General features: G+C 48.2%; 1 protein-coding gene across 2 annotated transcripts in view; it reads left to right on the top strand.

Moving 5' to 3' along the window:
- Positions 1 to 14,550, top strand: part of MRE11 (MRE11 homolog, double strand break repair nuclease) — a 1,502,633-nt gene that overhangs the window by 608,119 nt on the left and 879,964 nt on the right. For both annotated transcript variants that reach the window (XM_069639266.1, XM_069639267.1), the window contains exon 11: positions 698 to 824. In XM_069639266.1, the coding sequence (XP_069495367.1) occupies positions 698 to 824 (127 nt within the window). The remainder of the gene's footprint in view (positions 1 to 697; positions 825 to 14,550) is intronic.

Raw genomic sequence — 14,550 nt, forward strand, 5'->3', positions numbered from 1 at the left:
ACCTACCTCGATAGAGATGATATTGGTAGCCTGCTGATCCCAGCCCTCTTGGGTCTCTGTCAGAGAAAGAAAAACACAGGCGGACATCAAGGAGCAGCAGGTCGTTCCACACCTCTTATGGAGTGGGCAAAATAATATAATTTTGAAAATAACTATTCTTTTGGGTTCTGGCTGAAAGGCAGATGACCTAGATTACATTAGATGATCCTGAAAATAGATGTGTTCAACAAGGAATCTCTGGTGGGGTTTGTTAATATTATAACTGATTGGAAAAAGTGAGGCACTTTAAGCAACTATATATGACATTCATATGGTAAATGGGCCACCAAAGTAGTTTGATATATACATGCTGCCTATGGATTGAGCAGTAGTATGTGGGGAAATGTAGCTCTTTGGTGTCCGTAAGTGGTGTTGTCCTTATTTGTTACTGTTAGTTATTATTTGTTACTGTTATTCTTAGTATGACATTCTGGCCATCAATCCATCTCTGTAAGTTAAGCTAAATTGAAATCACTATGTTGATAAGTTTATGATGTTATCAACATGTTAGGAATGCTTGGTTATAGTTTCATGGTCCCTTAACACCACCTTCCTGAATTAGATGCTCACTTAATGTACTTTACAAATGTGTGTATTCCTTTCCATTTCTTCTATTTGGCCAACCTTTTTCTTTTCTGTTGAATATGCACACTTTTAGGTGGATTACAGTGGTGGTTTCGAACCCTTTAATGCACTTCGATTCAGTCAGAAATTTGTGGATAGGGTTGCTAATCCGAAAGACATTATACATTTCTTCAGGCATAAAGAGCAGAAATTTAAGAAAGGTAAGCAGCAGTTGCTTTCTTCGATAAATACATTTTGCATTTTCTGCTTATTGAGCTGAAAGCAGTGTGAAATACAGAAAACAATGTGATCAGTGCTGGCTTGTATGTTGTGGTGAAGGCCACCTTTGCTTTGCACGCTAAGAGAAAAGAAGATGCATGTTTTGCTTCAAATTCAGAAATTACATCTTTCAGTTTCATCTACCAGTGCTGCTCTGTGCTGCACACAGGCAATAGGGAACTGTGCCATTGTGTGGTGCCTTGTGACCTTGGGGTACGACATGATGCAGCACAGGGGTGCATCCCAGGCAAAAAACATTTTGTTCTGGCCATGGAGCGTTCTGAACACCATGTTGAAGTAGTACATGTCTTAATTAGGAGGCTGACAGGGCATCCGAGGTCTTGCCCCACTGCCTCTTTGCCTGGTAGTAAACTTGGTAAAAAGAATGTTCCCCTGATTGACAGTAGCCTGGGTCAAAGCAGGCCATCTGGGGTGGTGCAGGAGCCATAGCTGAGGTGTCACCAGCAATGTAAGTGTGAAAAAGGTTTATGTATAGGTGTGCATGCATGCAAGCAAAGGGATGTGAGTGTAATGTAAAGGTACAGAAGTCTGAGATTGACACAAAGGTGGCATATTCAAAGGTTTTTATTGAAAATGGAAAGAGAAATCTCTCTAGCCCCATGTGTGAGGGGTTTCTCTGCCTCAACAAAATACTAATGAAACGGTCAGGATGTCCAACTGAAAAGTCCATCGTCTTGTGTCCAAAAATCCCGAACTCTGTCCCTAACACTATAGATATTGAGGGAAAACAGGGGGGCTCTTCTTGGTCCAGAAGAGTCGCTCCCTTCTTCTGGAAAGGGTTTTCTCTCAGTTCTGGCTAGAGGCAAATTAGAAATTTAGAATAATAGTTCAAAACAAAGTTCTTCTGAGATCTTGGAGTTCCACTCATATAAATCTTCACAAACTTTTCCTCTGCCACTGTCTGGGGAATGTCTCCTCCCCTAACCTTTCTTAGGTTTTTTGCAACACAATCCGCACAGGATGAGGGGGAATGCTTTCCTTCTGCACACCTTTTTCAGCGTGTCAAGGGAATGCCTCCCTTCTCTTGACTTTATACAATGTCCAAAACACAACAGGGGGAATGCCTCCCTTCCTCTGGTCTTCCACACTCTTGGTTTCACAAAGTTCATGGGACTCTCAGGATGCCCTTCTTCCTTGGGCCATTTACAGACTTTGCTCTCAGTTTTCCACACTTGACACTATCGGGGGGAATTACTCCCTTCCCCTGATGTTTGACAGGCTGGGTTCACTAACCTGTCCAACACCGTCACTTGTCTTAACAAACATTCACACGGCTAAATGGGATACTTTCTTTCCTTGTCTTCTCACGGCTTTGTTTTTCCTTAATGTGGGTTCTCCTTAATGTGGGTTCTCAGTCCCATGTTCCCTTGGTTGGGGGAATATCTGACTTACTCCCCTGCCATGTACCAAACTTATTTCAATCTTCTGTTCTTTTCCCAGATTCCCACTATAATGGGTTCACTCTCCTGAACATCCGTGAAGACCTGCTCTCTAACCTTGACTCTAAAATTCCCTCCGTCTTCATCCTACTTGATCTCTCCTCTGCGTTCGACACGGTCAACCATACTATTCTGCTCAATCGTCTCTATGACAACCTGGGTTTCACTGATCAGGCTCTGGCCTGGCTGACCTTTTACCTTTTTGATCGACCCTCCCAGATAAAACTAGGGTCCTGCCTATCCTCTATTCCCCTCTACCTGTGGTGTTCCCCAGGGATCGAACCTCTCGCCTGGGCTTTTCAACCAATACCTGGCAACTCTCGCCTACTGCATTTCCATTTTCTGCTCAAACTTCCAGTGCTATGCTGATGACACCCAGCTCATTTTCAGGCTTCCCTCAGCCACCTCCTCTCCTTCCCTCATCTCTGATTGCCTAATCTCCATTCAAAATTGGTGTGCTGCCAACGGTCTTTGTCTAAATGCTAACAAGACTAAGATCCTCCTCATTGGTACACCTTCACCATCCTTTCCCTTCACTCTCTGTCTGTCCTCCCTTGGCCCTCCTCCTGCCCCTACTTGTGTGGCTATGAATCTCAGGGTCATCTTTGACTCCACACTTTCCTTCTCTGCACACATCTCTGACATCTCTAAAAAGTCAAACTTCTTACTGCACCTCCTTAGAGGTACTTTGAATTTCCTCTCCTTCCCTCAGAAGCTCATGGTCTCCCAAGCTCTGGTTCTCTCTAGCTTGGATTACTATAACAGCCTCTTTCTAAATCTACCTGCCTCCACTCTTCGCCCTTTACAATTAATCCAGAACAAGACTGCAAGACTTGTCCTTGGCCTCAAGCCCTGGGATCGTATCTCTCCAGCTCTGAAATCCCTTCACTGGCTACCATTGGATGCAAGGATTACATTTAAAACCCTCTGCATTGTCCACAAGGCTTTCTGGGGCCTGGGTCCAAAATACCTTCAACAATCCCTCTGTAAATACCTCCCCTCTCGAGCCCTTCACTCATCTACTTCTACCTCCCTCAGGGTCGGTCGTTTTTCAAAGAAACGACCTGGGGGCAGATCTGTCTTTGGCTGGGGCCTCCCTTTGGAACAGCCTCTCATCCACCTTGAAACTTGAGGAGAACCATCTCCGGTTCCGGAAGCACCTCAAGACCTTCCTCTTCGCTTCTGCATTTGGCCCTCTTCTCCCCTGCTGATCTGCTTCTCTCTCTCTCTCTCGGCACCGTGCACCTGGCCACCCTCTGTCCCCCGGGCCCAGGTACCTGCTCACCCTGCCTCCCTCCTGCACCGCATCCTGGTCACCCCTGGTACTGGGATCTGTATCTGTACCCATACAGTCCCCTATTCTTCTGCACTTATCAGATATACCCTATCTGACTAATCAAGCACTTGCCACTTGCTGGCTGCATTATCACTTTTCACTGCATTATTTATTTATTTCACTTATTATTTATTCTGTTCTCTCTTCTGTTCTGCACTTTCCACATCTTCCCCTTCCACGCACTTTCCCCCTTTCCCTTTTCCATGCACTTGCGCATTCTTAATGTCAAAGGGCATAGTAAGAGTTTATTTTTGTTCTCCCTTGTTCCCCTCCCTTTGCTTGGTCGTGCGCTGAATGAAACACTTGTGTATGAGCGCAATATAAATAAAACATAATATCATATTTCATATCATATCTCCTGCCCAGCATAGTGATTTGCCGACAACTTTCTTATTTCCCAGTTCAGGGTCCCAGACCCTCCTTCAAAAAAGCCTCTACTACTTTCAGCGACCAATGCAGCCCTATTCCTAAGATTCTGAATCAGGGAATTGATAACAGGCTTCTCCGTAAGCCCTGCCAGCTTCCCTTCGGTATCTTCACTCTACGCTGTCTCTCGCGGCTTTGGGGATCCTCTTGGGAGTCTGGCGGTCCTTCTACATAGGACCCTGTAGGACGACGCCTTCCTGTGCATTCTGTGCTTGGGGATTCTCCTCTTCCATCAGGAACAGCACCCAAGGAGTCTCTACTCCTCTGACGGGCGTCTCCGTTAGCAGCGGTATTCGTTCCCCGTTTGCAGTGCCCCAAGGAAGGGACTGACCCCGCTTCTTGCTCATCCGGGAGCTGCGATCTCAGTCTGTCTCATTCAGACTGAACAGACACCTTGTCTATTCCGCCAGCGTCCCGATCCTCCAGTGAGCCTGTCTCCCACGCTGCAGCCTCCTCCAGCTCCTGGCATCGACAGGGTTGGCTTCAACCTTGGTGTCAGTCTGTCTTCTTTCCTTATTTGAAAGGTATTAGGAAGACTAGACTGTGCATTACAGTTCTCCTGAAGGATCTTTCTTGCTCCAGCACTTTTTTATTAGCTCCTGAGATCTTTACTAGGTCGTCCTCGTCTTCCTCGTCTCAGTAGTTGTTGGAATGTCTGCTATCCGGGTATATTCAGAAGGGTTCAAAGATACTGAAGCCTGGTGCTGAGGTACAAGAATGGGATGGGTTTTTTTTATGCTGAGTTCTCCCTAGATGGTCGTCGCTGCTCAGGTTTGGGGACCACCTCCCCAGGAGTACCTCCAGTTGAGCATCACTCCCAGGGGGAACATAGACTAAACTATCGTACTTCCCCCACCCCACTGACCCATGTGATTCCCACATTACCTCAAATACTCCCCTCCCATGGACAGACCACACGTGCATCGAATTCCTTATCTCCACCAACCCCAAACCAAAAAAATCTCACCTATGCACCACCTGCCACAAAAAGACGTTAAAAAAAACTCAACGCAGACAACCTGCGTCCTCACCTCAAAAACCCCTGCCTAGCACCACCTTTATCTCAGGACCTTAACATACTATCAGCTATCTTTAATGAGACTCTCACCAATGCCATAAACGCCATAGCCCCTCTTGAAAATAAGAAAGAAAAGAAATCATTCCACTGCAACTCTTGGTTCTCAGATGAACTCCAAACCCACCGAAACCAAAAGCGTCAGTCGCAAAAAAATTGGCAAACGGATCCCAGTGACCTAAATAAGAGCCTCTTCAAACAAAAAACCCTCCAATATAAAAAAGCCATCTTAGCGGCTAAATCCAACTCCTTCAATGACAGGATCTCAAAGTCCAACTCCCAAGCTAAAGAATTATTTGTAATCTTTAATGAATTAGTCACTCCTCCAGCTATCGCTGATGAGATAACTAAAGACAAAGCCTGGTGCGCTAGCATTCAGTCCGCCATGCTCAACAAAATAAAACTCCTCCAGAACAAAATCCAAAACCATTGCGAAGCCCTCCCCAATCAAAAAACTAACCGCCCCTTACAAGACAAGGATAGTAAATTCAATCACGCTCAATTCACTTTCAGAGACGTCACTGAATCGGAGGTCCTCAATCTCATCAAAAACCTCAAACCGTCTCTCTGCAAAGCAGACATCTGCCCGCCCAAACTCATCAAGGAATGCGCTAATGAGCTAGCACCCCTGATTACTGCCTTCATTAAAGCATCCTTCAAAACAGGAACCGTCGAAGATGATCTCAAGGAAGCCTGGGTACGGGCACTCCTAAAAAAGGCCACCCTTGACCCAACGCTTCCCAACAATTACAGACAAATAACGACAGTCCAGTTCCTCTTAAAAATCCTGGACAAAGCAGCTCACAACCAGATCCAATCATACATAGAAGCTAACTCATACTAGGTAAAAGACAATCCGGATTCTGTGTTGGGCATGGGACAGAATCCGCCTTATTAGACGTAAAAATTCAAATCTCACAGATCATGGACAAAGACAAACCCGCACTGCTCCTCCTACTCGATCTATCAGCTGCATTTGACTTGGTAGTTCACCAAACACTTACCACACCCATGCAGCTCATGTCTCTAAACAAGCAGAATCCTGGATCACATCCTTCCTTAAAGGTAGAGCCATGAAGGTCTACTCGGACACAGCAAACGCAGACTCTACCACCATCAGCTGCGGTGTCCCCCAAGGATCTTGTACGGCCCCCACCCTCTATTATCTCTTTACAAAACCCCTCTTCTACTTACTGTACTCCATGGGTGTAGCATATACCAACTATGCAGACGACACTCAAGTATTTATACCCCATCTGGATTCTATCACCAAGACGCCACAGCCCTTCACAACATCTATGGCACTATCCAAGCTTGGATGGCAATCAATGGACTGTCTTAACTGGGAGAAGACTGAAATCCTCATTCGTGGCTTACCTAACACAATAACGAAGCTAAGCCCCCAATACGCTAACTTCAACATAGACAACACTACCATCTCTGTATCATCCTCTCTCAAGACTCTAGGTGTTCACATTGACGCTAATCTATCGTTGAACAAACAAGTCAGCGCAATAGCCTCTGCATCTGCATTCAGCACCAAACTCATCAATGCCATTAAACCCTACCTATCCACCCCCAACTGCATGTCCATAGGTAGAGCAACTATAGGCGCCAAACTCGACTATTGTAACACTCTCTTAGCTGGCATCTCCGCCAAGAACATTCAAAGACTGCAAACTACACAAACCAATGCAATCAGAGCCGCTATGAGCATCCCTAGAAGAGACCATATATCCCACGCCAGACGTGAAGTACGTTGGCTCCAGGTCAAAGACCGTATCACTCTGAAAATCCTTACCATCACACACAGATGTATATACAAAACCGCCCCAACATACCTACCTGAAGCATTATCCAGGAGCACATCCACACGCCCCACCAGAGCCCAGTACACCAACCAGTTACACATACCACACATAAAGAGAGCTACAGCTGGAGGTCTAGGCTTCTCTTACATTGCACCAAAATTCTGGAACTCTCTCCCGGCCACCCTTAGAGCTGAACATTCCATCTCTGTCTTCCGCAACAACCTCAAGGCCATGTTCCTCAACTAGCAGTGCTACATCCCCCCCTGCCATCCTTATTGTAATATAATACAAAAGTATAACTATATTGTAACCTGTACATATGCTACCAATGACTATATAACTATTTTGTACCCTGTGTATATATATATATATATATATATATATATATAAATACATTTCGAAGGGATTGTGTCCTCCGACGTATTCCTCATCTTAGATATCTCCTTCCAGCTCTGCTGGCCTCGGAAAATTGTTTCTCTAGAGGGCGCTGCGCGTCGACATCCTCCGAGTCGATGTCCCTCGACAGCCGCCGTATCGACGTCGACGTCATCCTGCCTATAAAGGCCGCGCGCAGCGTCCGTTGCTCAGTTCCGTTTTTCCGCGCTTACTCAGTGCCTCGGAATACCGTTGCTCAGTTCTTGTCAGATTAATCTTATTTACCTCGAGTTATTCGATCCGTACTCGATGGCTTCCTCGTCGGAACCGACAACTCCTCGATCCGGCTTCAAAAAATGCCTAGATTGTGGGAAAAAGATGTCGCTGACTGACCCTCACAGAGTTTGTCTGTGGTGTTTGGGAGCTGAACATCATTGTTCGGAGTGCGAGGACTGTATGTCCATGACAGCTAAAGCCCTGAAGGAGCGTAGGGGGAAGCTGGAGAAAGGTAAGACTTTTAAAGCTTCTTCTTCGTCGACGAAGTTGAGACATTCGTCTCCTCGTCACCATTCGCGCTCCAGGTCTCGGAGTGGGTCCCATCACTCCTCGAGATCGAAGCACTCGAAGAGGAGACGTCGAAGATCCCCTTCTCCGTCTTCATCTTCCTCTGTTTCGCCAAAAAGAATCCCTTGCCCCACGAAACATAGTTCCCGGGCTTAATGGGAGGAATTCCGCAAAAATATGATGAGCGTCTTCGAGAAAGCTGCCTCGACCCCCTCGAAGACTGCCGAGAGCGATGCTCTGGTCGAAAGACCCGAAGGTCAAAAACGCAGCGAGTCGCAGTACCCTCGAGTAGGACTATGACCTCCAAACCTTCCTCGAAGGTTCCGTCGACGCTGTCGACGAGGGTTCCGTTGACGCCGAGGTCGGTGTCTTCGACGCCGTTGTCGAAGGAACCTTCGACACACGGGTCTGTCGACTCGACGCCAGCTTCGACACCGGCGTCGACGCCAAGAAAAGTCACGGTCACGACACACCCAGTGACTATCCCCAGGTCCTCGATGGCGATGGCTTTGAGATTGTCGAGTAGAATCCCAATTCTGTCGAGGTCATCGAAGCCTCCGCCTTTGTTTTCGACGCCACGCTCGAAGCCTTCGACATCGGCGTCGACGACATCGTTTTCGAGGCCGATAATGACAAGCTCGGCACCCTCTGCCCTGGAAATGGGATTTACTCCCTTTATGAGTTCAGAATAATTGAGAACTATGTCCTCAATTTTGGAAGAGGGTGAATTGTCTGAACAGGAAGACACATTTAAGTTGCAGGGACCTGTAACCCCAATTAGAGAGGAATTTTCCTCTGAAGAACGCATGTTAAAGGATCTTCATGATTCCTTACATGAGGCAAGTGGGTTAGACACTTCCCCTGAGGTGGAGTTTGCTAGGCCAGACCCGGGGGAGCATGCTGAAACCCCCTATAGAGCCTTAATGGCCAGGATCACAGAGTTCATGGGGTGGTCTGCACCTTCACAATTTTTCCAACAAGATGACCTCACGGATATTCTTGACAAAGGCCCACAGGAGGATCCTGTGGTGCCTTTTCATAAAGCTCTTCAGAGGAAGGTTATGACAAACTGGGAAACCCCAGATGTCGTACCAGCAGTAAATAAAAAACTGTCTACTAAGTACAGGGTATCCTCTACAGACCCAGAGTTTTTGTCTAAACACCCATCCCCAGAAAGTCTGGTGGTACAGGCAGCATCCTCTACCGATGTCAAGACGGCTTATCCTACCGTCCCACAGGACAGGGACGATAAAAAATATGATGCTATGGCAAAGAAAGTCTTTTCAGCATGTAGCATGGCATTAAAATCTGTTAATGCTACTTGCACCCTTGCTAGGTTCAGCCATACACTTTGGGAGTGTGCTTCTACAGCGGCTGACTGCATCCCAGAGGGAGAAGAAAGGGATTCGTTCCTGAATATTATACAGGACGGTAAAGACGCTATGTGCGAATCCCTCCAGACGGGCATTGATTCGGCTGACAGTATCAGCAGAGCAATGGCGGCAAGTACATCAACCAGGAGATTCGCTTGGTTGAGAAAGTCTGGTTTTGCCCCAGATGTGCAAGCCAGGCTCTTGAACATGCCATTCGATGGCTCTTCTTTGTTCGGGAAAAAGGCGAATGACAGTTTAGAAAAACTGCAAACTTCAAAAGCAGCAGCAAAATCCCTAGGAGCTGCAATCCGTCAAACTCCTTTTCGTCCTACAGGAACCTCTGTGAGGGGCAAGTCCTTTCGCTTCTACTCCGCATTTTGAAGAGGTAGAGGACGACCGGCTCAAAGGGGACAAAGAAGAACTACCCGAGGTGGACGGGGTAGATATTCAAAAGCCGCAGCAACAGCAGGTGCCTCTTTACCATCGGCATCTGCATCAGCCGCCCCAAAACCACTCTGAGGACTTCCCTCACAGGACACCTGTAGGAGGCAGGTTGACTCAACATCTGGCGGTATGGCAGGTTATCACGTCAGATGCTTGGGCATTGGAAACAGTTGCCCAAGGTTACTGCCTGCCTTTCCTACGTATACCTCAGAGTCATCCACCGGGGATCAGCTCTCAGAATGCTCCAGATCCGCTCCTCTTGCAGGAAATTTTGGACCTGCTAGAGAAAGGTGCCAGAGAACCTGTAGCGGAGAGGAACAAGGGCTGGTACTCCCCTTACTTTCTCATTCCAAAGAAAGACGGAGGACTGAGACCCATCTTGGACTTGCGAGAATTGAACAAATTCCTCAGAAAAGACAAATTCAAGATGGTCACTCTTTCTCAGATCCTCCAGACCCTTCAGTTCCAGGACTGGTTGGTATCTCTGGACCTTCAGGACGCTTATTTCCATGTGCCTATCCATCTCAAACAAAGGAAATACCTGAGGTTCGCAATTGGCAACTCTCACTATCAATTTCGAGTGCTGCCATTTGGGCTGACCTCCGCCCCGAGGGTCTTCACCAAGTTAATGTCGTTAGTGGCAGCAAGTCTAAGGAGGGAAGGGATTCACGTCTACCCCTACCATGGACGATTGGTTGATCAGGGCTGTTTCTTCGGAACAAGCTCAGATCCAACTAAATCACGTGTGCCACTCCCTTCACAGACTGGGCTTCTCCCTCAATTTAAAGAAGTCACAAATGATACCATCGCAGAGACTCCAGTTCATAGGAGCGATCCTGGACACTTCCCTGGGAAAAGCCTCGCCACCAAAGGTTAGGGCTCAAGATATTCTACAGATGGTTACCAAGTTTCAACATGCCCAACGTCTCCCAGCCTTCGACTTTTTGAGGTTGCTGGGCCTCATGGCATCCTGCATTTTCCTAGTGCCAGAGGCTCGCCTGAGAATGAGATCCCTCCAGTGGGCACTGAGGACTCAGTGGTCACAATTCTCAGGGAGAATGACAGATCTTCTTCAGGTTCCCGACAGAGTAGCTCGAGACCTTCAGTGGTCGGCCTGTCAGGAGAACATTCTGAAAGGAGAACATTTTTGGCAAACCTGGCCGGAGATAACAGTAGTCACGGATGCCTCGCTCACGGGGTGGGGAGCCCACGCCAACGACTTGACCATCAGCGGTCGTTGGTCTCCATCGGAGTCCAGACTACATATCAACCTGTTAGAGCTGAGAGCCATCAGACTTGCGCTGAAGGCGTTCCTGCCAGCTGTACAAGGGAAAAACGTCCTGATAATGATGGACAACACAGTGGCCATGCATTACCTCAACAAAAGAGGAGGCGTAGGATCACTACCCCTGTGCAGAGAGGCGATGCAGCTCTGGTTTTGGGCAATCCAAGAAGGAATCTCTCTATCGGCAGTTCACCTAGCCGGAGAGAAGAACTTGACAGCGGACGCTATGAGCAGGCAGAGCACAGTCTCCCACGAGTGGGAACTAGCTCAGGAAGTCCTTCAAGAGATCTTCGCCCTTTGGGGAACCCCTCAGGTGGATCTGTTCGCCACCAGCGTCAACAGGAAATGCGATCTGTTCTGCTCAAGGGAATTTCCCCCGAGAGGAGCTCTGGGAGACGCGTTCATAGTGGACTGGGAGTTTCCGCTTCTGTACGCGTTCCCACCGGTCCCTGTCATTCCTCAAATGATCAGGAGGTTGAGAAGATTCCGGAGAACCAAGATCCTAATTGCCCCGGATTGGGCCAGGAGAACGTGGTACCCGGACCTTCTAGACTTGTCCATCTGCCCTCCAATTCGACTTCCACTCAGAGAGAACCTACTCTCACAGAAGGGAGGTCAGGTTCTCCATCCAGACATCAAAACCCTCAACCTTCACGCTTGGCTTCTGAAAGGTTGAGGTACAAGGATTGGGACCTCCCTGATGATGTTATGGAGGTGTTGCTTTCGGCAAGGAGGCCAGCAACAAAGTCTTTATACCGCTGCCGTTGGAACAGATTTTGCAGCTGGTGTAGAGAACAGAATATCAACCCTTTTTCATGTGGTACACCAATGGTTTTGTCCGTCCTTCTATATTTGGCGAATTCAGGCCTTCAAGTTGGCACCATTAAGGGCTATCTCGCAGCGCTATCCATCTTTAAGCGCACTGCGGAAGAACCATCCTATTTCAAATTACCCTTGGTAATACAGTTTCTAAAGGGGTTAACTAATGTTTATCCCCCAAGACCATTCCAAGTTCCCCTATAGAATTTAAACTTAGTACTAACTTTCCTGATGGGCACACCTTTCGAACCTCTCCATTCTTGTTCGTTAAGATTCCTTACCCTTAAAACTGTTTTATTAATAGCACTTACATCTGCTAGACGGGTGAGCGAATTACAACCTCTTTCTTGTAAACCCCCTCACACAATATTTCACAAAGACAAAGTTGTCCTGCAAGTGAAGCCTAATTTCCTCCCAAAGGTGGTTTCGGAATTCCATATCACTCAGAAGATTACCCTACCATCTTTCTTTCCTCCTCCTCATCCGGGGAAAGAGGAAGAGAGGTTACACAGGCTAGACCCTAGAAGGGCTTTAAGTTTTTACATCAGTAGACTAGCCAGGATAAGACAGGCAGACCAGCTGTTTGTAGGTTACACAGGTCACAAGCTGGGGTTACCAATAACTAAGCAGACCATTTCCAGATGGATCATTCTAGCCATTCTGGAATGTTATAAACTGGCAGGGAAAGAGCCCCCTCAAACCCTTAGGGCTCATTCGACCAGAGGTATTGCAGCTTCATCGGCCCTCAAAAGAGGTGTGCCGGTTAAAGACATCTGTGCGGCCGCTACATGGTCGTCTGTCCATACCTTTACACGATTTTACAACTTGGATTCCTCCTCCAGTCAAGAGACTAGGTTTGGAAGGGCTGTACTGCATTCTATTCATCAATAGAAGACAGCATGAAGTCAGTACTCCCTCCTCCGATAATAGAATACTGCTATGGGAGACTATCTAAGATGAGGAATACGTCGGAGGACACAATCCCTTCGAAGAACAAGTTACTTCTTACCTTGTAACGTTCTTTCGACGGGATGTTCCTCCGACGTATTCCTCATCGACCCTCCCATCCATCCCCGCAGTTCTACTTCCCTTGTTGTTGCAGCTTACGCTCCTTCAGGGTGATTAGTCTAGTCCAGAAAGAATTATTGTGGGCTACGAAACGGAACTTAGCAACGGACGCTGCGCGCAGGCTTTATAGGCAGGATGACGTCGATACGGTGGCTGTCGAGGGACATCGACTCGGAGGACGTCGACGCGCAGCGCCCTCTAGAGAAAAAATTTCCGAGGCCAGCAGAGCTGGAAGGAGATATCTAAGATGAGGAATACGTCGGAGGAACATCCCGTCGAAAGAACGTTACAAGGTAAGAAGTAACTTGTTCTTCTGAGGCTTGTGGAATCTGCTTAGATCACATGCTGTGCATAGGCCGACATCTAGTGGAAGCTGCGGAGTATTACAGTTTGTTTTTCGAAACTCAAAAATGGGCGTTGACACAGGGCATGCCAGTAATACTATCCCTAGTGTGACGTCCACTGTACCCAAGATCCCTCACGTGTCTAGGATCCTCAGATTGTTTTTTTCCGCCATACTGGTCGGAAGCATTTTGCGGAGTCCCGTGGCCTTAGCCATACTTTTGCTAAAATTTAAAATAATCTATTGACATCCTTCCCCACCCCAATGTCGAACCTCGACACATGACGCCGGCTGGAGAAGAAACCGACCGTCGGCTGCTGCACGACGGATTTGGGCCTCGGAAGGCTGCTGGCCTCGGCCCGGGCCTGGAAGGCCGCTGGCCTCGGCCCTGCAAGTAGGGAGAGTGGGGGGTGGTACATACTCTACATTCTTGGTATATAGGTACACCTTATACATTTCCTACACTTAACAGCCCGCTGACTCAAGGTGCGTATGGAGGGTACCCCTTTACAATTCTGCCCCAAGTGCAATCGCAAATACCCTTGGGTCGACAGGCACGCCACGTGCAATCTCTGCTTGCCGAGGGACCACCCCGAAGCGAACTGCAGAGCGTGTAGGAGGTTTAAACCTAAGACACTTAAGGACCGTTCGACGAAGCGTTGGGCCCACCACGCCAGGCAGGCGGCCATGGCAGCGGAGGGCGCCTTCAGCGACGGCAACGACGCCGTACTTTTGGACGGCGAGGGCATTACGGCGTCGAAAGACTGCCGAGCGCAGGTCCCCGACCTCGGAAGGTCGTCCGGCAGGGTGGCTATGGGGAAGACCCCCGGCGACACAAGCGCTTCACATACTACACACACTAAACACACTAAGTCCACCCGAGACTCGACGACGTCGAGTTCTCGGAAAGAGGCACAAACAGAACGGTCCGATTCGGTGTCCTCTGGGCCCTCTCGATCAAGATCGCCGCATGACTCCAGGCAATCATCCACTCTTGCCAAGAGTGCCTCGCTCCCTAGGCTAACAGAAGTTCGATCGTCGGGAGACGAAGACGACTTCCACCCCCAGGCCGCGCTCCAGGAGTCAGAGCCCGCAGTTAAAGCCAGCGAGGCCCCACGCTCGAAGGACAGGGACACCACCCCCGATCCTCGACGCCAGGCGTCGAAAAACTCCGGAGCCACTAAAGGACAGGGAAAACATTTTTCCACGCACGGGAAGGGGGGAAAACAGCAGAAGAAACTACCTGTGCATCCTTCCACACCTGTGAAACACTCCACTCCCCCTAAACA

The sequence above is a fragment of the Ambystoma mexicanum genome, chromosome 7q (genome assembly GCF_040938575.1).
Source record: "Ambystoma mexicanum isolate Mex_15411 chromosome 7q, UKY_AmexF1_1, whole genome shotgun sequence".
Classification (NCBI taxonomy): domain Eukaryota; kingdom Metazoa; phylum Chordata; class Amphibia; order Caudata; family Ambystomatidae; genus Ambystoma; species Ambystoma mexicanum.